General features: G+C 47.6%; 1 protein-coding gene across 1 annotated transcript in view; it reads left to right on the top strand.

The window, feature by feature from the left end:
• Positions 1-22183, top strand: part of adamts10 (ADAM metallopeptidase with thrombospondin type 1 motif, 10) — a 30177-nt gene that overhangs the window by 2625 nt on the left and 5369 nt on the right. Inside the window, exons 2-19 of the mRNA XM_084164584.1 lie at positions 798-1168; positions 2264-2414; positions 2679-2881; positions 3338-3421; positions 5999-6144; positions 7194-7237; positions 7645-7750; positions 8901-9047; positions 9207-9348; positions 10088-10195; positions 10293-10438; positions 10877-10940; positions 11293-11404; positions 15590-15723; positions 17755-17878; positions 21353-21433; positions 21641-21804; positions 21900-22026. Coding sequence (XP_084020710.1) covers positions 798-1168; positions 2264-2414; positions 2679-2881; positions 3338-3421; positions 5999-6144; positions 7194-7237; positions 7645-7750; positions 8901-9047; positions 9207-9348; positions 10088-10195; positions 10293-10438; positions 10877-10940; positions 11293-11404; positions 15590-15723; positions 17755-17878; positions 21353-21433; positions 21641-21804; positions 21900-22026 — 2454 coding nt within the window. The remainder of the gene's footprint in view (positions 1-797; positions 1169-2263; positions 2415-2678; positions 2882-3337; positions 3422-5998; positions 6145-7193; positions 7238-7644; positions 7751-8900; positions 9048-9206; positions 9349-10087; positions 10196-10292; positions 10439-10876; positions 10941-11292; positions 11405-15589; positions 15724-17754; positions 17879-21352; positions 21434-21640; positions 21805-21899; positions 22027-22183) is intronic.

Here is a 22183-nt window from a genome sequence, read left to right as displayed (position 1 = left end):
GCACGAGGAGCAGCTGTATAGCTGTGGAACCACAGAGGGATGGAGAGAGGGAGGAGGGGAGAGTAGGGGTAGAGTACACTTTTTAAACTAGGCCTCATTAAGTCCTTCCAAATATTTGAATGGTCTACTTTATCTGACCGCTGGCCTCCGAGTCACCTCCAGTCCTCCATGAGGCTTTCCTGTGCCAGATACTTTTGCCCCTGTGAAAATACCATGAAAATACGACTTTTTATGTGGATCAATTGTCTGAAATGTTGTAGGAGAGGAATTCAAAGCTCCTATAACTGACTGTTGCAGAATGTGCTGAAGGATGTGAAATGGAGTTGGGAGGGGGCTGGGGGGCTGTAATGGTGCTTGCTGTTTATTTAAGCTGGCCTGGCCACATAAACAGAGGCTGGGTCTGGACTCACGGTACAGACACTAATCCCTGCCTGTTTACTCTGTGGGGAGGGCTGTTTCTCCACAAAACAAGGCAAAAGGCCTTGATGAAAACTGGGCTCATTTCTGTTGACCTTTCCCCTGTTAGTGCAGTGTTTGGAGCGCCATGTTTGGACAATAAATCTCCGGGCCCGCAGCCAGAGACAGGAAGTATAGGATTTCAGGGTTGCCATGGAGACAGCCTTGGGAGGGATAGCGTGGACTGAGAAGTCCTCAAGAATCCCACTAGTCACTACTGACTCTGGCCTGTCCTCATGAGCTTTAAAGCCATGATGATAATGCACATACTGTATATTCAACCAAAGTTTATTTGTAATGTCAGTGTTTGTGCTCTGTCTCCTCTCTCTGTCTCTCTCCAGCTACGTTCCTGTCCAGCCTGGGCCAGTATGAGATTGCCATCCCGGTTCGCGTGGGGCCGCAGGGCGAGACCCTGGACACAGACGATGGGGGTGCAGACAGCCCCAACCACCATCGGCGGAGCCGCCGCAGTGCTGAGGACCAGCAACAGGACCTGTCCCAGCTGTACTACCAGCTCTCTACCCCCACAACCAACTTTCTTCTCAACCTGACCCTGCAGGGGGGCCTGCTGTCCCGTCAGTTCCGTGTGGAGTACTGGAGGAGGGGACGTCTGGCCTGGAGCCACCCTTACGCCCTTCAGTGTCTCTATGTAGGCCACCTGCAAGATCAGCCCCACTCTAGCAAGGTGGCTCTCAGCAACTGTAATGGCCTGGTAAGAATTTGTTGTCCTTGGCCTCAAGGGACCCAGGGCTAATGGAGCTCCAGTGGAATCCTCTCCCTCTCAGTGTAACATTATGATTCTGTGTACTAGGATAGCTCTGACCCTGGATCCTGGACTAGACCAGGGCACCTGTCTGGACCACATGCTATTCTGGAGCAGTAATGCACCTGTGTAAACAAGGGATTACCAAAGCCCATTGTTATCACCAGACTTCCCCTGCTGGTCACAACTCATAACGTCACTAAGGCATGTTCACAGCTGGACGTCCAGACCATTCAGTAGCCAGCTAGCACCTCCGCCTACGGCAGACCCTTTTGAAATAATGAAATCAGTCAAATGACACAATTCCAATGAAATTGACACATGAAAGCATTCTCCTTATCCATCTATTATTGTGATACCTTTACAGCTAATAAATAATTGGGCCCAAAATAACAGGGGTAAATACAACCAAGGATTAAATCTGCTCACAAAGTGTTAATAAGTCCCACACATAATTACTTGTGGTCAGACTAGCATAACTTAATTCAGCAGGGAATCCGCTGTGTGTCCACGAGAGCATCACTAAACACATTAGAGGATTAGGTACACTCTGAAAGTGCGCTGCTATTGTAGCGACTAGAGAGGGCCAGGGGGGAAACACTCACTTTGACCTCAGAGGCTGCAGTCAAGATATCTAATCAGGGGAAGTGTTAGTGTCTCTGTCTCCTCTCTGTGGAAAGACAGATAGGATCACTCTCCCTATGTATCTGACCTACAGAAAAGTCTGGGAGAGAGGTGAGGGCCTGTATTTGTTTAGGCCCAGGCTGATGAGAGACTGATATGATTATCATTCCAGGCCAGGGATAGTTATGTACTGTACTGTATCCACTGAGGGGAGGTGAGATATTAGAGACTGGCTGTAGACAGACGGAGACCTCCAGTAATGCTACTGTAATGGGCCTGTCAGGCAGCCGAGATACTGACAGGCAGCAGAGATACTGACAGGCAGCAGAGATTGGGACTTCTGTACATGTCAGTTCTTGTCCCGTCACCACCAGCCTTCAGAGGGCCCCTGGCTCACCTCTGCTTCCCTGACTTTTCCAGCAGGGGGTGATCGTGGCGGGGGGTGAGGAGTACATCATCGAGCCTCTGACCCCGGCCGAAAACCTCACGAGGGGGGAGAGCCGCCCCCATGTGGTTTACAAGAGGTCATCTCTTCGCCACCAGTACATGGACCAGTCCTGTGGGGTCATCGGTAGGTAGAGCTGTCTGGGTACTGGGTACAACATGCCCCTTTAAACGCTCATGTTTCACAGGTTACGATTGGATCAGCAAACAGTTGTTTATGATATCTGCTGTACAAGCAGTCTCAGTTTACAGGACATAATAACCTTGTTTTAATACATGTACATTAATGCCACTCTTCTCATCAGTCAAAATGTTGTGGAGTGGCTCTTATCAGGTAGTGTACCCTCTCCTCTCTCAGTGCCATTAACCGCTCTTTGTGACTGTTCTTCAGATGAGAAGCCAGGTAAAGGCATGTCCTGGTGGCAGAGGACTCTGAAGACCCCTCCCAACCCCATTGGCCGAGGCCAGCTGCCCCTGAAGAGGTCTGTGAGCAGAGAGCGCTACGTAGAAACACTGGTGGTGGCCGACAAGATGATGGTGGGGTACCACGGCCGCCGGGACATCGAACAGTACGTCCTGGCTGTCATGAATATTGTAAGTTTCACATCGAGTCAGATCACTACAACTGGCAGGGTGGAAAACTCTGAAAATACTTGAAAAAGCCCCATAATCTCCTATTGTCCTATCCACTTTGTCTGTGTTTAGGATTGAGTCTAGGATTGTTGTTACTGTATTGAATGGTTCTTCTGTCATCTCCTACAGATAGTGTAGTAGTATTCTTTCACAGGATATCACTTCACACCCTGTTGATCAGATGGCTAAGCACACACTCATGTCTGGAATGTATTTAATGAATGGTTGGCCTCATTTTACAGTTCCACACCAGGTTGCATCCATCCTGTCACAAAAGCCCAAACAGAAGAAACTAAACTACAGGAGTGTACTGTAAAGTAACCCAAATTACACACGTTTCTAGGTTGTAAGTGGTAGTGATGAATGATGTGTCAGCTCTTTTTAAGACTGGTCTTTTCTTGTTTCCCTGGAGGTCAGGTTGCCAAACTGTTCCAGGATTCTAGCCTGGGGAACGCAGTGAACATCGTGGTGACCCGCCTCATCCTGCTCATGGAGGACCAGGTATTCTCTTCTAGACCCATTCTGGAAAAATCTCTGCCTTTCAATGGACTCAATGGAGTCTACATCCATCCACCCTGCCTCCTCTGCATCTCACTCCTAGTCCAGTCCAGCCTAGTTTCCAGGCCAGCATCTATGAGCTCCTTGTTTGTGTCCAATTATTGGCTTAAGTGTTCTTCCTCCTATGCTCCCAGCGGAGACTGTCTTGTAAGTGGAGCCGTTTGCGGTGGTAGAGAGAGAGCGACCTGCCAGGCGGCCCAGCCATGACTGCACTTGTTGTTGCTGGTGACCTCTCGGGCCATTGCTATGACGTACATTAGTGCCCTAGAAAAGTGCATATCAAAATAAAAAGCTAAATATGAAGGCAGGCATCACTGTGGCCTAGTGTTCTGTCCACCTGCTGCCTGGTGATTGACATGAATGTCACGTCATGTTCTTGGTCCCTGTCCAATCCACCAGGCCATGGCACTGTGCTATTAACGGCATGCGGTCAGACTGAGTGCCAGGACAGGGTTACACTCTCTGGTGTAATGTGGACATTATAAGCTTCAGAGGGTATTATAAGGGGACTAGTGGGTTTGCAGTGAAGGTACTGTGGCAGTGTAATAACCCTTTTTCACTCACAGCTCCTGTCATCCTGTATACGCCCGGGTTGAAATTTATAGATTTTGTCATTGATAAGCGCCTTAATTGGAACGCAGTGGCTGTACAGTACCATGCTATACATGACATCAGAGTTTCTCCACTTCACAGCGCTGTATGGGTTTTCACTGACAGCCGTTATAAACTTGAGCACCGTGCGCAACAAGAAGATTCCCCCATCCCTTCCACTAATTGGGCTACTTTTTGCACATTTTGTTGTTGTCTGAGTGAGGGAAATGCTGTAAATCGAGAGGAGTCGATGTGTTCTGAAAGATGAGACTTTGAGGATTGTAATAAATACAGCTTTGATGTCATACAAGCAAACCACACACCCATGAGTCCAAATGTGCACTTCACATTTCCATATTTGAAAACTCATGTCATTTACAGTATCAATGTTTACGATCGCTATGTTTGATCCACAGTTACAAGGATGACATGCGTTATACCCGGGGTCGTCCTGAACAGAATGAGCCTATGTTTGTCGTATTGTGAAGAAAATTTGAGGCGGAACACGCACATGAATGCACTCCTGTCTCCATTCTAAACCACTCTATGTCTGAAGTGCCTTTTGAAAGCCTAGCACTGTAAGATCGTATTCTATTACTTAGATAACCATGTTAGCAATATAATACGCTTTCAAATGATGCCCACCTGACCCATACTGCGATTTTAAAGTGTAATGAACATTTTTGGATTGTGTAAACAACAACAGTAATTGTGTGATGGTGGGAATGCAGGTATGTGTTCCAAACAAAAAACTATAAGTGTGCTTGCTTCAGTTTCTCAATAGTAAAGCTAGGAGAGTTAAAAAATGCACCTTAAAGTGGAAGGCTCTTTCCTTGAGCCATAAAAATGCAATGAAATTACTTAGGAGCTGTGCACAGTTTGGAGAGGTGTGTCCACTTGGAGACACCATTGAGACCTCACTCAAACCCTTGTAGTCTTTTTTTTACCTACTACAAAATGTATATAAATATTCTTATTATGTTACTGAATGTATCCAGAGTATTTTCAGATTTCGTAATTGACAAATGCTGTGAAAAGTACAGTAAATGTAAAATGCACATCAAATCAACAGTGTAATGTTTGGATTCAGTCTTGTGTCAGGTTAACTGTTGTGTCCTCAGCTTTTGGTCTGATAATTTCACCATCATCTCCAAAGTGTTCTTTCAATTGCTACCATTGTCATGCATATGATTTTTATACTTCTTCTGTAAGAAACATTTCAGTTTGGCCCTATCCATATAGACCATTTCCACGAGTGTAAAGGGTTAGCAACCTGTATGATTCATACCAGACAGCTGAAAATAAGCTCCTGAAATTTGCCCCGGGCGTATGTCATCTGACAAATAAATAAATGTTATGATCATTAGCAGTAGTATTAGTATTATTCTTGCCGTTTTAGTCTGTTGTGGTTGGGCTCAGACCAAAAGTAGTCTCCCAGAGCAGAGATTCTGCTGGTTCCAGCTGAAAACTGCCCCTGGAAAACAAAACAGGCCAGCCAGCCCACTGAGCCCAGAGATGGATTGTGGGATGTGACAATTACTAGTTATGTCACCACCATGTGCATTCCTGTGTTACCAGCCTTACCCAGCTGTAGCTAGGAGAGTATTCCCTCACCCCTGCCAGGGTGGCTAATGGCAGAGGGAGAGCAAAGCAGTAGACGCTCCTGTCCTTATCAGTCCAGTTCAATAGCCCCTTGGCAGAGGCTCATTCCACAGCTATGGTTATACTGATAAATTCTGTTTATGTAGGGAAAAGGAATTATTGGACCACACAGGGAATGTCTGTCTCATTACTCCCGTTGGCTTCTAAATGATTGTCGGTGGTGGCAGATCTATGAAAACCTAAAAGTGATTTATACAGTCATTTGATTATTTCACTGTACTCTGTTCCTTAATATGTTGATTTCAGTTTGTATTCTGTCTCTGTCAGCCGACTCTAGAGATCAACCACCATGCAGGGAAGTCCCTGGACAGCTTCTGTAAGTGGCAGAAATCCATCCAGAACCGGAATGGCAATGGGAACGCCATCCCAGACAACGGCATTGCTCACCATGACACTGCCGTGCTCATCACCAGGTCAGCACTCATAGCACCAGAACATTCTTAGTGATTCAGTGTTCACAACTCGGACTTTCGCGTCAATCATTAATTGACGCCAATCTGAAACTTTTGTGAACAATCGAGATAAGTGCACAGATCTCAAGACCGAATACTGCTCTTAGTACTGAAAGGCACCCGCTAGCATTGTCAATGCACATAATGAAACCTCTCTAGCCTAATTCCTTAATGATCCACCACTGAGTCTATTGGACAAACAGAATATATTATGCTCAAATTCTTATTTGGATTACGGTTTTAGTAAGAACTTACTCCATATTCTGCCCTCGAGATGCCTCTGAGTTCACAGGCTCCTTCCTTACCTCATGGCCTGTCATTTTCGGCAAATGTGCGTTAGTGTCTGGTCCTGTCTGGAGTGATGAAACCTAGGCAGTTATACTCAACTGAGCATCTGGAGAGAGAGCGCTGTAGAGCGAGAGAGGTAGAGAGAGGGAAGGAATCAGAGCACAGCTGCCTTGAATCTGACAGCCTTGAGCCGGGCCAAGGAAGCAAAGTGCAGTTTCAGAAATAGTGAGGCACTATTTAGGGGGGAAACGGCAACAGCAGTGGAAACACAATACTGCAGAGAGATACAACAGAGCACCATTCACTGAAAAACACTCCTCTGCCCATGCTTGGCTCCTGTTCCTAGTAGCTTGGAGTATCTTGGGATGTTTGGTCTGTGAGAACATGTTCTTTATATGAAGACTTTTATCAAAGAGGGATGGAAAATTAAGTAACCATCATTTTATTTCCTGCCATTGTTCAGACCGTATCAGTTACTTATCAGGTCTGTTATGTGTCCATAGGGCTTAGTGTCGCTGAGAGAGAGAGGGGGGGAGGGAGAAAGCGACAGCGAGCGAGAGGAGAGAAATAGTGTATGTGTGAGAGTCTTTGTGTGTGTGATTACATGTGTGAGTGCTTTTTGCTGAATGTATGTTTTAGTGTAAGTGTGTGTCAGGGTGTGGACGCACCGACTGCCAGAGTATTCATTTTAGTAAATTATTTATTTCCCTTCCTGTTCCTAGGTACGACATCTGCATCTACAAGAACAAGCCATGTGGAACCCTAGGTAGGACCTCTGGTTAAACCTGGAAGCCCAGCCCAGGAGAGGGCTAACCCTGGGCATACACACTGCACACACACAGGCCGCTTGTTGGGAAGCACTGAGCTTCAGTGTCAGACTATATATAATTTAAAGAGCCAGGGGAGGGGATGTGACTCAGGAAACTGCCCTCATTTTCACTATTAAGTACCTACCTATCGTATCTCTGCTGCAGCTGACTGACCATCATGACTGACTAGCACAGTCTTAGAGTGACACATAGATGCAGAATTGTAGGTTTTAGTTAAGTTTGTAATGCATGTAACTGTATGTATTTTTACTTGCATCACCTCTGTATGTGCTTCAGCATGCATGAATTGGAACGGACATTTCTGGCTATGTTAGAGACAGTATTGTGTGTGTCTCTGTCCCAGGTCTAGCTCCAGTGGGGGGGATGTGTGAGCCAGAGAGGAGCTGCAGCATCAACGAGGATATCGGCCTGGCCACAGCCTTCACCATCGCCCACGAGATAGGACATACGTAAGGCGCTCACCCACGTCACCTATATCACCCTCATATCCCTCACCACTGGGGCCCTGAGTTGTTCCTGACCAGGGAAACAATCGGGGCCCCAGTAACAGTTACAGCCTTCATCACCTTTGACACACCCTTTGGTCTTTAGGCTCGGCTTCTGTTTTATGGACCTACGCTGTTTCAATAAACCACTCTTTCATTGGTGTTACCTGTGACCCCTCATAGGAAACCCCTGTCCTGGCTTCTGCACCTGCCTCTGCCCCTTGCCCCCAACCTGCCCATAACCCCCACCCCTGCGCTGACCTGGGCTAAACTGGCCCAGCCTCAGCGTGAGATTGCTGTTAGATTAGAGCTGTACCAGAGGGAGAACTTACGTAATTACCTCCATGAGTAATTTCCATCAATACACAACTTGTTAATAGCTTAATATTTTCTTTGTCATATTTATACGCAAGTGGAAAAAGTTACGAGTGTGGCTGGTACACTATATCATTCTGGGCCTACCTCAATGCCTGGCAATAGGCATGTCTTTTGTACCTTCCCTTCAAGACACTTAGTTTTACTTGCTGGCATACCAGCCGATCTTACTCATGCATACATATTTATCTAGGCGTATGCCTGAGTAATATCGGACATGCTCCACTGGACATGCTTGTCATTTCCAAACCTCTTCATTCCCTGCCATGAAAGAGGATTCTGTTAGATTTGCGCTGATATTTTCCTTTCAAAAGCCATTACTTGGTATCATTTTAGAAAATCCACTATTTTTGCTAAGTAATTGAGTGTGCCATTTACCTACGTGTGGACACAGGCCTCTGAGGTATTTTCACAGGTGGCAAACCCATTGGTGCTCCCCCCTAATGGCTAGTCCAGGTACCTTTGAACTGGATGGGGTGCTTGTACCCTGGGGCTGTCTAGACGGTGGGCCTTGTCTTTTACAGTGCCTATGGAAGTGTGTATCAGACAGAGAGAGCAGAGCACAGAGACACTTTGCTGTCTGTTAAATCTGCACAGACCCAGTTCCGCGCTCATGGTGTTAATGAGGTTAACAGGGAGAGGATGTTTGATACCATCACCAATACCCCAATACCTTTTTCACACATGCTCAGTCACCCAGGAGATATATCAATGCAGTACCATCTGGTTCTCCCTGCAGGTTTGGGATGAACCATGACGGAGTGGGCAACGCCTGTGGCTCCCGCAGTCAGGAGACAGCCAAGCTGATGGCTGCACACATCACCATGAAGACCAACCCCTTCGTCTGGTCTGCCTGCAGCCGAGACTACATCACCAACTTCCTAGAGTGAGTCTGAGACTCACCTCCAATGCATAGGATATTAAAGGGAGTTGCAGGGCTTGTTATGTGTGGACAGTGGGATAGAGTAACTAGCTAGGTACATTGTGGGTGAGGTCCATGTTTGTTGGGCCTGTATTCATTGTCTTCTCCTGTTTGTGTCTGCAGCTCAGGTATGGGCTCATGCCTCAACAACGTCCCCCCGAAGCAGGAGTTTGTGTACCCAACCACGGCCCCTGGCCAGGCCTACGATGCAGACGAGCAGTGCCGCTTCCAGTATGGAGTGAAGTCTCGGCAGTGTAAATACGGGGTACCTACTCACCTTCCTCCTCTAACTCGCTTGATAAGGCTGTATGGTCATTTGTAGCTGACAGATACATTCAGTACTGTATGTGTGACCCATGTAGAAATGATACTCACACAAATCTTCTGATCCATCAGTACCACGTGCACCATATGTCCTCTCCCTCCTTCCCCTACTCCAGAGCAGACGTGCGTTTCTCCTCTCCATCTGTAGGCCAGCTCTCCTCTCCTCTCTGGCATATCTCTGGCTGTCTGCCCACTCTGATCAGTGCAGCATGAAGGCAGGGTAGCCAGTAGCCACTGGATTTACTGCTATTTATTTGTCTCCCAGCTAGAGTTGACATTTTATTTTTAACCAGTCCCATTGGTTTTTGGCCCCATGTGTGAAGAGTTTATGAAGAAATATTGTGCTATCTTTATTGTATAACATTTTTTATTAGATGGTCTATTTTATTGGCCCGACAGCTGAGTGAACAGACATCTGGAACAAAATAGTACTTTATAGTGTCATTATCATTGATACTTTGCAGTCAGAGCATATGTATACAATAAAATACAGCGCCATATGTTATTGCTATTGTAAAAGCCTTAAATACATTAGCACCACAGAGACCAGAGGTAGTTGAACCAACCACTGGTGCCATCTGCTCCGGGTCAGTGGGCCCTCTTGGCTGGGCTCATCAGGGCCTGTTGTCTCTATATGGTCTGAAATGGACACACTCTGACAGCTCTCCCTGTGTCTGCAGGAAGTCTGCAGTGAGCTGTGGTGCATGAGCAAGAGCAACCGCTGCATCACCAGCAGCATACCTGCTGCGGAAGGAACCATCTGTCAAACCAATACCATAGAGAAAGGGGTAAGCACTGGAATGTTCCATGATCAGCAGAAATGGGGGGTGTTTGGTTTTTATTTCATTAGTTCCACAGCTTGTGCCTCTCCTGTGTGTGTTACAGTGGTGCTATAAGAGGGTGTGTGTGGCCTACGGGACCCGGCCAGAGGGGGTGGACGGCGGGTGGGGTCTTTGGACCCCCTGGGAGGAGTGCAGCCGTACCTGTGGGGGAGGAGTGTCCTCCTCCATCCGCCACTGTGACAGCCCCAGGTGAGTGATGTGGATCTCAACTCTGTCCATAGGACGGACAATAGTCATTGAATTCACAGCCACTGTAGAACTGTAAAGCCATAGGGTTGAATCTGGCTGGCTCTTCCTAACTTCCAAGCACATCTGTTTGGAAGAGAGACGCCAGTCTACCACCAATCATTTTAACATCTCACAATAATCACCCACGTGCAACAATGACAGCCGTAATAAAGGATATCAACACAGACAGTGGCAAACTGACTTCTCTCTGGTGTTTCTACTGAGGAGTTAGTCTGATTTGACTTGGATAGCTGAGTAATAAAAATACAGACCGAAAAGATTGAAACAGGGTGGTAGAGCCCGGCTAGCCATGCGGGAGGAGAATAGAACCCAGTGTGATTGGGGAGTTATTGTTCAATTGCACTCAGATGTGTTTTGCCTCTGCTTTTCTGGTTCCAGGCCAACGATTGGTGGAAAGTATTGTCTGGGAGAGAGGAAGCGCTTCAGATCGTGCAATATTGATGTGAGTGGGGGAGCAGAGCAGAGTGGAGCAGCAGCTCCCTCTGAGAGGCCTACAGTACCATCACCATACTCATCCTGGCCCGGCCCAACTCTACAGCTCTCAGACTGACCTAATTAACAGCAGCCTGCCCAGCCCAGAACTAATGCCCTCAGTGTGTGTGTGTGTGTGTGTGTGTCCATGCGTGTGTGTGTTTGGTAGAGTGTAGAGGCTACTATGAGTTCAGTCTTATTTTAAATGACTGCTGGCAGCAAAAGAGACAGGGTAGGGGATACAGTGGGTGTCTGATGTCGAGAGGCCTGTGATTTGACTGACACAGAGCTGATCTGTGCCCCTCTGTGTGTGTCTGTCTCAGGAGTGCCCTGCAGGCTCTCAGGATTTCCGGGAGATTCAGTGCTCCGACTTCGACAACGTTCCTTTCCGGGGGAAATTCTACACCTGGCAACCCTACAGGGGAGGTGTGTACAGTAAGTGTGTGTGTGTGTGTGTACCCCCTCCCCCCTCCACAGCAGACTGTGATACATCATTACAGAGGTAACTACAGTGTGTCTGCTCGGTTGTCATTTCAGGCTGAAAACGTCTGAAGATAGGGAGAAAGCTGACATACCTGCCTGTGAGTTTACAGAGAAAGAATAGTGCAGCAGCACATAGAGAGAGCTGAGCAGGAGAGTGCTGCCAGACCGTGGGCCCAGAAAAGGAAGAGGGGAGAGCAGAAAAGAAGAGAGAAGTAGGGTAGAGAGAAGAGTAAAGGGGAAAGCTGCAGACAATCTCCTGTCTGGCTAGAATGCCTGTGCTTGATGAGCGCTGCGCTGGACGCGAAAGATAAATACTTTCGACGACATAGCTGCCTTTAATCTACCAGTCCAATAACATAATGGCTTACAGAGGGGCCCTCTCCAACTCCAGGCAACAAGTGCTCCTTTCATCAAGTCAGCTGATTTTACAATGGAAATCCCTTGCAGCTGTTAAAATACGAGCTGTGCCACAGTCTGCCCTGCGTTAGGGCTATATCACACATCCCAGCCCCCTTCTCTCCCCTCACTCTCACTCACTCACTCACTCACTCACTCACTCACTCACTCACTTCTTCACTCTCCTTCTACATTCCTCCCTCTTTCTCCCTCTCTGTCCTGCTTTCTTTCCCCCTCTCTCTTGCTATTTTTCTCTCTCTCTCTCTCTCTCTCTCTCTCTCTCTCTCTCTCTCTCTCTCTCTCTCTCTCTCTCTCTCTCTCTCTCTCTCTCTCTCTCTCTCTCTCTCTCTCTCTCTCTCTCTCTCTCTCTCTCTCTCTCTCTCTCTCTCTCTCTCTCTCTCTCTCTCTCTCTCTCTCTCTCTCTCTCTGTCCTGTACTCGGACACCTCTAGCAGGCCATCGGGCTCGACTCAGACAGCCAAGGACAGTTCATTAAAAAAAGTTTTAGCAGTCATATACATTTTTTTCTGAGGCATGAGCCATCCACATTGTTGAGCTCGGTCCAACAACTTTTGCAGGAAGCCTTCCTCCAGCAGGCCCACCAAGTCAGTCAGCCCCCGTCCATCCATCCATCATCCCACAGCTTTGTCATCCGCTAGCCTCCCAGGCAGCACATACTGTACCTGTTTCAGCGGTGCCAGCACAAACAGAGCCCAAAGTGATTGCAACAACTTTTCACAGTGGAACTAGCTGGAAATGGGTATACTTGGCTAGTGCACAGCCGTGGCAGTATTAGATGACTTGTCAGCCCATAAAGTGATATGTTAGTGCACAGGCTGCTCTTCCAGCCCGTAGGGGGTAACAGTTTGGGGGGTTGTGGGCTGTGATGCCAGAGAACCCTGGCTAAGAGAGTGGAAAGTCACTCTGCTGCCTGCCTGGTCCTGACTGTCGGCTGGTACCTCTGTGCTCCCTGCCTGGTCCTGACTGTCGGCTGGTACCTCTGTGCTCCCTGCCTGGTCCTGACTGTCGGCTGGTACCTCTGTGCTCCCTGCCTGGTCCTGACTGTCGGCTGGTACCTCTGTGCTCCCTGCCTGGTCCTGACTGTCGGCTGGTACCTCTGTGCTCCCTGCCTGGTCCTGACTGTCAGCTGGTACCTCTGTGCTCCCTGCCTGGTCCTGACTGTTGCTCGATTAGCACTTATTTCTGCTCTCACATGACCAGAGCCTGGCCAGGTTATAAAGCATGGAAACTGGGTTGACCAAAGGGGGGTGGTGAGTAAAGTGAGACCATGGCTGTGTTGTGTTGTATGTGTGTTGCATTGTGTGTATGTGTTTGTGTTGTGTGTTGGGTCGGCCCATAGAGCAGATGTGCTGGCGTTTCCGTGCTGAGACATTGATTGGCCTTGTCAGCCAGTAAGAGAGCTCAGTGTGGTCGCTGGCATGCTCTGTAATATGGTATAAATGAGAGCACCTGTCAGTGCACAAATACCCCCCCCGCCCCCTCTCCCTTTCCTCTCCCCCTGTCGGTTTTTGTGCAAGTCTGCAGGATTACCACATTCCAGTTTCCCAGGGAATTTGCTGAGAGATGCACTATTTCTGTTAGCGCCCTCTCGTTCTTGTTGTTGTGAGCGTTTGACCCCACTGTGCTGTTAGCGGAACCAAAAGCCTCAGAACACACAGCCCCTGATCAGTCCCAGACCTTAGGTGGTAGAGGGGTGACACAGACAAAGAGGGGGCCGAGGGTTATGTGTGTGTGGATAGAGGGAGTGAAGGGGGGGACTTAATCACAATCAGCTGCTTGTTCTCTTGATGTTAACAATCCAAACTGTGCTCTCCCCTCTCCAGACCTCCTCCACCTCCCCACTCTCCTCTCTGCCTGCTTGTTCTCTTGATGTTAACAATCCAAACTGTGCTCTCCCCCCTCCAGACCTCCTCCACCTCCCCACTCTCCTCTCTGCCTTTGGCACCCGAGTCCTTACAGCTGTGGGGGAACAAACTAACTGGGTGGAACATAAAACCCATTAAAATACCATGCGTGGTCATCAGACACATTAGAGCAGCCCGTGGTGTTTCTCAGTAATGGAGGGGAACGGCTGGAGTAATTGTATTGTGTCTTCACCCAACAAGAGGCATCAGGCCTCACTGCTGAAAGTGCAAATAAAGAGCGAAGTGGAAGTGATTTTCTTTTCGTGTTTGTGATAACGTTGTGTAATGTTGTAAACCCGACAGAGCAGCACAAAATCGCATTGTGTAAATGTTTTTGAGCAATGAAATGGTGTGAAAGCCAGTGTGTGTGCCATATAAAAGGCTGAGTCTGATGTTGTTGTCTCTGCTGGCTGCTGCAGATCCTATAGAGGACCTCCGCAGCTGGCTCTCTGGTCAACTCAATCTAGCTCTTAATCATGCTATGTGTTGTTTACCAAGACACCTAATGAAACGTACAGCTCTTAATAACCTCTGACTTATTTCTGATGGTATTGTCATGTCCTTGCCAAAACACCAGCCGTCTATGGGATCCTATAGATGACCTTCACAGCTGCTCCTCTCGCCACCAGCCTGTACCGTTGATACCAGGCAGGATGGGTCCATGGACTCATGCTGCTTAAGCCAAATCCTGACTCTGCCATCAGTATGACGCAACAGGAACAAGGATTTGTCAGACCAGGCAATGTTCTTCCACTCCTCAATTGTCCAGTGTTGGTGATCGCGTACCCACTGGAGCCACTTCTTCTTTTTAGCTGATAGGAGTGGAACCCTGTGTGGTCGTCTGCTGCAGTAGCCAATCCATGACAAGGACCGACGAGTTGTGCGTTCCGATATGCCGTTCTGCACACCACTGTTGTACTGCGCTGTTATTTGTCTGTTTTTGGCCTGCCTGTTAGCTTGCACAATTCTTTCCATTCTCCCTCGACCTCGCTCATCAACGAGCTGTTTTAGCCCACAGGACTGCCGCTGACTGAATGTTTTTTGTTTGTCACACCATTCTCGATAAATCCCCTAGACACTGTTGTGCGTGTAAAGCCCAGGAGGCCTGTCGTTTCTGAGATACTGGAACTGGCACGCCTGGCACCGACTATCATACCACACTCAGTCGCTTAGGTCACCCGTTTTGCCCATTCTAACGTTCAATCGAACAGTAACTGAATGCCTTGATGCCTGTCTGCCTGCTTTATATAGCAAGGCCACGTGCCTCACTGTCTGTAGGAGCAATCCATTTTCGTGAACAGGGTGGGATACCTGTCCGGTGAGTGTATATTGTTGTTTACCCAACAGTATCACAAACAATTAATGAAAATAACAATGCACAGCTCATATAAACCTCTGACATGATGGTATTGTCAAGTCAGGGTATTTGTTGTTTACCCAATAGTATTACATGACAGCTTATGAAACCAACAGTCCTTAGCCTGCGTTTACACAGGCAGCCCAATTATGATATTTTGCCCAATTATTGGTAAAAGAGCTAATCTGATTGGTCAAAAGACCAATTAGTGGAAAATATCAGAATTGGACTGCCTGTGTAAACCCAGCCTTAAAAACTGACATGATGATATTGTCAGGTCCTTGCCAAAACACCTGTGATCTAATCAAGACCTCTAATCAAGACCTCAAGACCACCGAGAGACGTAGGATTATGGGTAAACCCAACCCAAATTTGTTGCAGAATCTAATCCGGGATCTATTTGTGTTGGTATTGATCTATTGTCTCATGTCCCTCTTCTCTGTGCTGCTCTGTTGTCCAGGTGGAGTGAAGTCCTGCTCTCTAAACTGCCTGGCGGAGGGATATAACTTCTACACAGAGCGTGCTCCGGCTGTGGTGGACGGGACCCCATGTCGAGACGACTCTCTGGATGTCTGTGTGAACGGAGAGTGCAAGGTGAGACTGCTCCGTCCTTTCTATCCTTTCCTCTCATTTAACTCTTCTCCTCCTGGTTGTCTTGTTGAATTAGTATTGCCTTTCAGATGGTAGTGCTCACTGCTCACAAAAACAATGCCGATTGTTCCCCCGTCCTGTTGTTTTTGGATGGCTTCAGAGCCTGTCAAGAAGCAGAGTGGCTCTGGAACGGGAGGGGAGGAGGGAAAAACGAAATACTCTCGCTGAATGACACCAAACCACAAAACATCTGAATTGTTGTTTTGTGGTTTCCTGCAGCTATGTGGAGCCGAGCTAGATTTCATTAGGCAGTTGAACGGCCATCCCTCTCTCCTCTCTTGGGCTTTGTTTGGAGCTGTCTCAGGGCCTGGGCACGTGGAGGTGGTGTGAGTGGAATTATCTGGGCTCGTCCAGACTCCGAGCCTGTTTATCAACATCTCGGCTCTGTTCTCCTCTCCTCCTCTGTTCTGTTCTGTGTGTAGCAGGAACTCAGTGACCCTCCAGCTCAGCTGACCCTCCAGCTCAGCTGGCTAAACATATTCACTTCAGCCCCTTCTCCCACTTTCTCTCTGTTTCTTACTCTCTCTCTCTCTGCCTCTCTCTCTGGGTTTTTCCTATTCTGGCATTCTCACTTCTCATCTCTCTCTTTATCTCTTATTTTCTAGCTCTCTCTGTTTCTTTCCCTCTCATACTCTCCTTCTCTCATTATATCTCAGTTTCTATCTCCCAATTTCTTTCCCAATCCTCCCGTCTCCCTCTGATATTTATGGTGCATATAAAAAGGCGAAAACAGTGAGGAGAAAAATGTAAGTATTGTTTGCAGCCTCATGGTGGTTAGGATCCAGAGAGTAAGGGATTGATTTGAAGCGAGCGAGGGAGAGAGAGCGGGAGCAGAGAGAGAGATGTGTGTGCTTGGAAACACATGCGCAGGCTGCAGCAGGCTGCCTGGCCTGGGCCAGGCTCACCAGGGGACACGGCCCAGAGCCCAGTCTGAATTGAAGGGCCAGAGCCCAGTTTGAACTGAAGGGCCCAGTCTGAATTGAAGGGCCAGAGCCCAGTCTGAATTGAAGGGCCAGAGCCCAGTTTGAACTGAAGGGCCCAGTCTGAACTGAAGGGCCAGAGCCCAGTCTGAACTGAAGGGCCCAGTCTGAACTGAAGGGCCAGGGCCCAGTTTGAACTGAAGGGCCCAGTCTGAACTGAAGGGCCAGGGCCCAGTCTGGAACAAGTCCTGCCATTACTAAGGGGAAATGGCTTCCACATTGATAGTTAATGGAACCTAGACCTGCCTGGGTCAACAGGGTTTGAAGTGCCCCAGGGTTGCTCCAGCCATCCATTCACATGTTAGAGTTACTGTACAGTGCAATAGTTAATTTAGACCAACATTTGTGTTTACTTTGGCTTGAACCGTCTGTTGGTATTTGGTATTTTTTGTATTTTATTAGGATCCCCATTAGCTGTTGCGGAAGCAGCAGCTTTTCTTCCTGGGGTCCACACAAAACATGAAACATGACATAATACATAACATTAATAGACAAGAACAGCTCAAGGACAAAACTACATCAATTTAAAAAAGGCACACGTAGCCTACATATCAATACATACACACAAACTCTCTAGGTCAAATAGGGGAGTGGCATTGTGCCGTGAGGTGTTGCTTTATCCATTTTTTTAAACCAGGTTTGCTGTTCATTTGAGCAATATGAGATGGAAGGGAGTTCCATGCAGTAATGGCTCTATATAATACTGTACGCTTTCTTGAATTTGTTCTGGATTTAGCGACTGTGAAAAGACCCCTGGTGGCATGTCTGGTGGGGTACGTGTGTGTCACAGCTTAGTACAGGTTGTGTCTTAGGAATGGGTACGTTGTTGACATCCTGTGCTGTCAGTTTATTCATTAGGCACCTGGGAAACGTTTCAATCAGCCTCACTTCTGAAGGACTGTGTGTGTTCTGCTTTCCTCTCTATAGAGGCTAGTGGCTGTGTCTGTGTGCCTCTGCCTGCGCCCTCTGATCTGTGGCTCTTGTCTCCCTGCAGCACGTGGGCTGTGACCGGATCCTGGGCTCGGATGTGCGGGAGGACCGCTGCCGTATCTGCGGGGGTGACGGGAGCAACTGCGCGGCCATCGAGGGCGTCTTCAATGACTCCTTGCCTGAAGGAGGTACAGTTTAGTATACAGAGCAGGAGTCCATTCACCACAATACTGCTAGGAAGGAATCTTAACCCAGTTCTTTGATGCTTACTGCACAATGATGGTCTCTACAGTTAGTTACACTATAAACCCCAGTGTACAGTCTGTGTGGTACAGCAACAGTAGTGGTAGTTCAGTGGCAGGAGGTATCAATAACTGTCTGAGTGGGGTGGGGGGTTGGGGGGCTGAGGAGTGGGGTGGTAGTGGGCCCCTCTCTCAGGCCAGGAAGGCGTGGACAGACAGACACTGGGGGGACTGTTCTGTTCCAAGACTTGGCAACAGGACACGTCTCTCTCTTTAAAAGACCCTGATTGCTGCGTTTCTCTGTCCTCAAACTCTTTGCTCCCTCCAACACCACTTCTAGAACAGGCCAATAACACATACCTCTCAATTAGACTGGGGAATAAAAATGAAAAACACAAATAAAATGTCAAAGAAGAAAGGGCCTGTGTTTTGGACCAGGGAGCTCTTTCAACGTTCTGAGAATGAGATTTAGTTAAGTTCGAGACATCCATCGAGAGAGATTATGCAACCTAATAGTTTTATGGAAATTCAAACAATGTGTGCATGCATTTGGATTCTGACATGAGCTAAATATGTGTTGGACTGCTGCCTTGCAATGTGAGTTAGGGGACCTCAGACATTTTGAAAGTAATGTATAATTATCTGTTCACATGCAAGCTTTCTAGTTGCATGATCTGCAGACTGTACCAGTTAATCATATAGAGTTACTGGTGAATATCTTGCCCTGCCAACTCCCCTCCATCCATCCCTCCCTCCTGTAGGTGCATAATGACCTTTTATTTCGGTACCTATTTCAGTCTAAACACTCTGGCCCTGATTAATGGTTTGTGATTAATTCTGTGGAAACATGTCAGGGGAAAACTGATACAGCCCAGCCAGGCTTACAGATGACGCCAGGCTCAAGAATTAGCCATCACCATCTCCAAGAAAACCAAGCCGTTGTCGAGGGCTTGAGGTAGGCTCAGCCTATAGCTGCTCAGTTCTGATCAGGAGACGCTCCAGAGGTCTCAGTTCCATCATTCCATCATAGTGATGACTGTTGGAAGGTTTGTGGTCCTCTGTCCTATTATAGAGCCATGGGTAACTTCACCCTGCAGGTACATGATACTGCACTAACCCTAATGCCTTCTCAAAACACTCTAATAATATATATATATTTTTTAAGTACGGTCAAACTCCGAATACTTTTCCTTCAGGCTATCACGTGATTATGTGAGCTTTAAAGCATAGTTAAACTCAGAATACTTTAAAGTGTGGTCAAACTCCGAATACCCACTATTGATCAATAATAACCCTGGATCAATTTCCTTAGATCGTCTGAACCAATTTCCTTAGGTTCTACCTACCACCGGCGAGATTCATTATTATAGGAAAATAGTTCTGCCAAATTGAACCCCAAAATGTTGTGGATGAGGAGGACGAGATCTTTCACCACTAAGGCTCGTCTGGAAAACAGACCCTCACAGAGATGATTGAATACGGTCTCTTACCTTATTTTTTTATTGTGGCCAGAGGGATGTCTGAGGCCGAGCGAAACAGATCAAAAAGTCAGGTCGCTCTCATCTGTGTCACAGCACCAAAAATTAGATCCAAAGATTAAGGCAGAGACTATTTAATGATAAAATAGAAACTTTAATACAAGCAGCTGCAGGATGAGATCCACCTCCTGATTTCACAGGGAAGAACTCAAGGAAGAAATGGTTCCATGTCCCTTATATAGTGGGAGGTGATAATACAATCATATTGTTTACACAACAGTTATTTTATACATCAACAGTTCCTGTCACGAACGTCGAAGGAGGAGGACCAAGGCGCAGCGTGGAATGCGAACATATTTATTTAAATAATGATAACACGAACAAAACAAAAAAACAATAACGTGACGTCCTTGGTTACATACACAAACCAACACGGAACAAGAAACCACACCAAATGAATGCCTAACGGCTACCTAAGTATGGCTCCCAATCAGAGACAACGAGCTACAGCCGTCTCTGATTGGGAGCCACCCTGGCCAACATAGATATACAAAACCTAGAAATTAACACCCTGGCTCAACATACGAGAGTCCTCAGAGCCAGGGCGTGACAGTTCCGGAACACAATGGCCTTGTTAGGGTGCAGACATACCAGGAGTCTATGAAAAGCATATCACAGTACAACACAGAACAGATCCCAAATTCTGCCACCACAATATGGAGACCTTGGGCTCTCTTTTTTACGCTGGGGATGAAGGCTGTGGGGAGGGAAGGAGTGTGTGGGGTTTCTCTCGCGTCCATCCGGTGGCACGTGGCAGGCAGTTTTAGGTGTGGGTTGCGGGAGTGCTGCGCCTGCAGAGCCAGACAGGTCTATTTTAGGCCCTCTCCCTCCACGACAGCAGCAACTCTGCCCCCTCCACCCCCTTACCTCCCCATTCTGGAACCCTCAGAGTGGACACACCCTCCTGGTGTGGCCGCAGCTCGGTGGCTGGGACCACACTGGCCGGCTCAGCAACAGCCTTAGCCTGGGCCTACACTCTGGCTCTTGGCTGATTTACGAGCCACAGAGCACTCAGTCATGTCTACCAGGTTTTTTATGTCTCTGAGGTGCAGACCAATCCTCACTCCCAGGAGGGTTTAAATGGGGTTTGTTGTCAGGCGCTAACCAAGCAGTACAGCAGATGGGCTGGTGTTTTGAGTATGTTGTTCTATCTAGAGATTCACACCTAAGAGTGATGATGGTGCCATATTCTCCCGTGCCTCTGCAACCTTACTACTCCCATCTGGTGTCTGCATCTTCACCTGAGTTATCACCTCAGACGCTCTCATCTATCTTTCTAGGTTCTCTCTTTTTCTCCTCTCTGTGTCTGTCTGTCTGCATCCATCCATCCATCCATCCATCCATCCATCCATCCAGGAACTTTGGTTGTGGTGGAGGGTTACTCAGGGGTTGAGGGCCAGGGGTTTATTGCTCTTTGGCTCTCTGTTTACCGCACAGGCCCCTGATTGTTAACAGAAAAACCTCTCCCTCTCCAGCCGCCAGGAACCGCAAGTACAGAGCTGGGTTACTGAAATTACTCACAGCACCGACTGCTGCACCAGAGAGGGGTCAAAAGTCAAGCCTCTCCTTTCCTCAGCGGTCGCACCATTGGAATGGGTTATTAAATTATTTATTCCGTTTTTTTTTATGTGAGACTGAAGTTATTTACAGGGCTGTGGTGGCTGGCTGGACAGCACAGCCTGGCTTCAAACATGGTTATTGAACGGTGCCCAGGAATTTGGTTGGAATCCGAAGTCTCTTTTTATTCCATTGAAGTCCCACAGAGTAAAACACTATTTATACATTATTCTCCCTCCAGTATGTCAGTGAATAAAACCTCCACCTTGCCTTTCTCTTCTTTCTTTGTGTGTGTGTGTGTGTGTGTGTGTGTGTGTGATCCCAGGTTATGAAGAGGTGGTCAGAATCCCCAAAGGATCTACCTTCATTCATATTCAGGAGCTCAACGTCTCCCTCAACTACCTAGGTGAGAGTCTTCTGTGTCACAATATGTTATACTGACATGATGGATTCTGTAGTGTGCATTCAGACTCAAACTGAAATTAAAATGTAAGTGCATTGGCACATCAGTAATGCTGTTATTAGAACTATTATAGCATTTCAAATCACTAACACATTTTTCCTCAGTCATAAGTTTGCAGTCAGACATGCTCTCGTTCCTTCTCTGCTCCAGTGCTGAAGAGTAAAGGGGACCAGTACTTCATCAATGGGAAGCTGACCATCGACACCCCTCGTAGGTTCGACATCGCAGGGACCACCTTCCACTACCGCCGGCCCACTGACCAACCTGAGACCCTGGAGGCCCTGGGGCCCACCAACATGACCCTCATTGTCATGGTAACAGCCTAGCTGTGTGTGTGTTATTGTGTGTGTGTGTAACAGTAATTATTCTATGTAATAACATACGCGTGTATGTGTTTGTGTGTGTGTAGGTGCTGGTGAGGGAGGAGAACCCAGGGATCCACTACCGCTTCAACCCTCCAGTCAACAGAGACCCTCTGAGTGGATACGCCTGGCACTACACATCCTGGTCCCGGTGCTCCGCACTCTGCGCTGGGGGTACCACCACTACTGGCTCTATAACTCTGTACTGTACTCTTCACTGGCTCATTGATTGATGTTATTTGATTTAGAAATGCACACAAAACCTTTTATTCATTCAGTTATATCTCTTAGCCCATATTAATTTAATATTATTGAGGCTAAATATACCATC

This window comes from Coregonus lavaretus, assembly GCF_964263955.1.
Source record: "Coregonus lavaretus genome assembly, chromosome: 6".
NCBI lineage: Eukaryota > Metazoa > Chordata > Actinopteri > Salmoniformes > Salmonidae > Coregonus > Coregonus lavaretus.
Note: the sequence above shows the minus strand (reverse complement) of the source record. Positions and strands in the feature narration are given on the sequence as shown.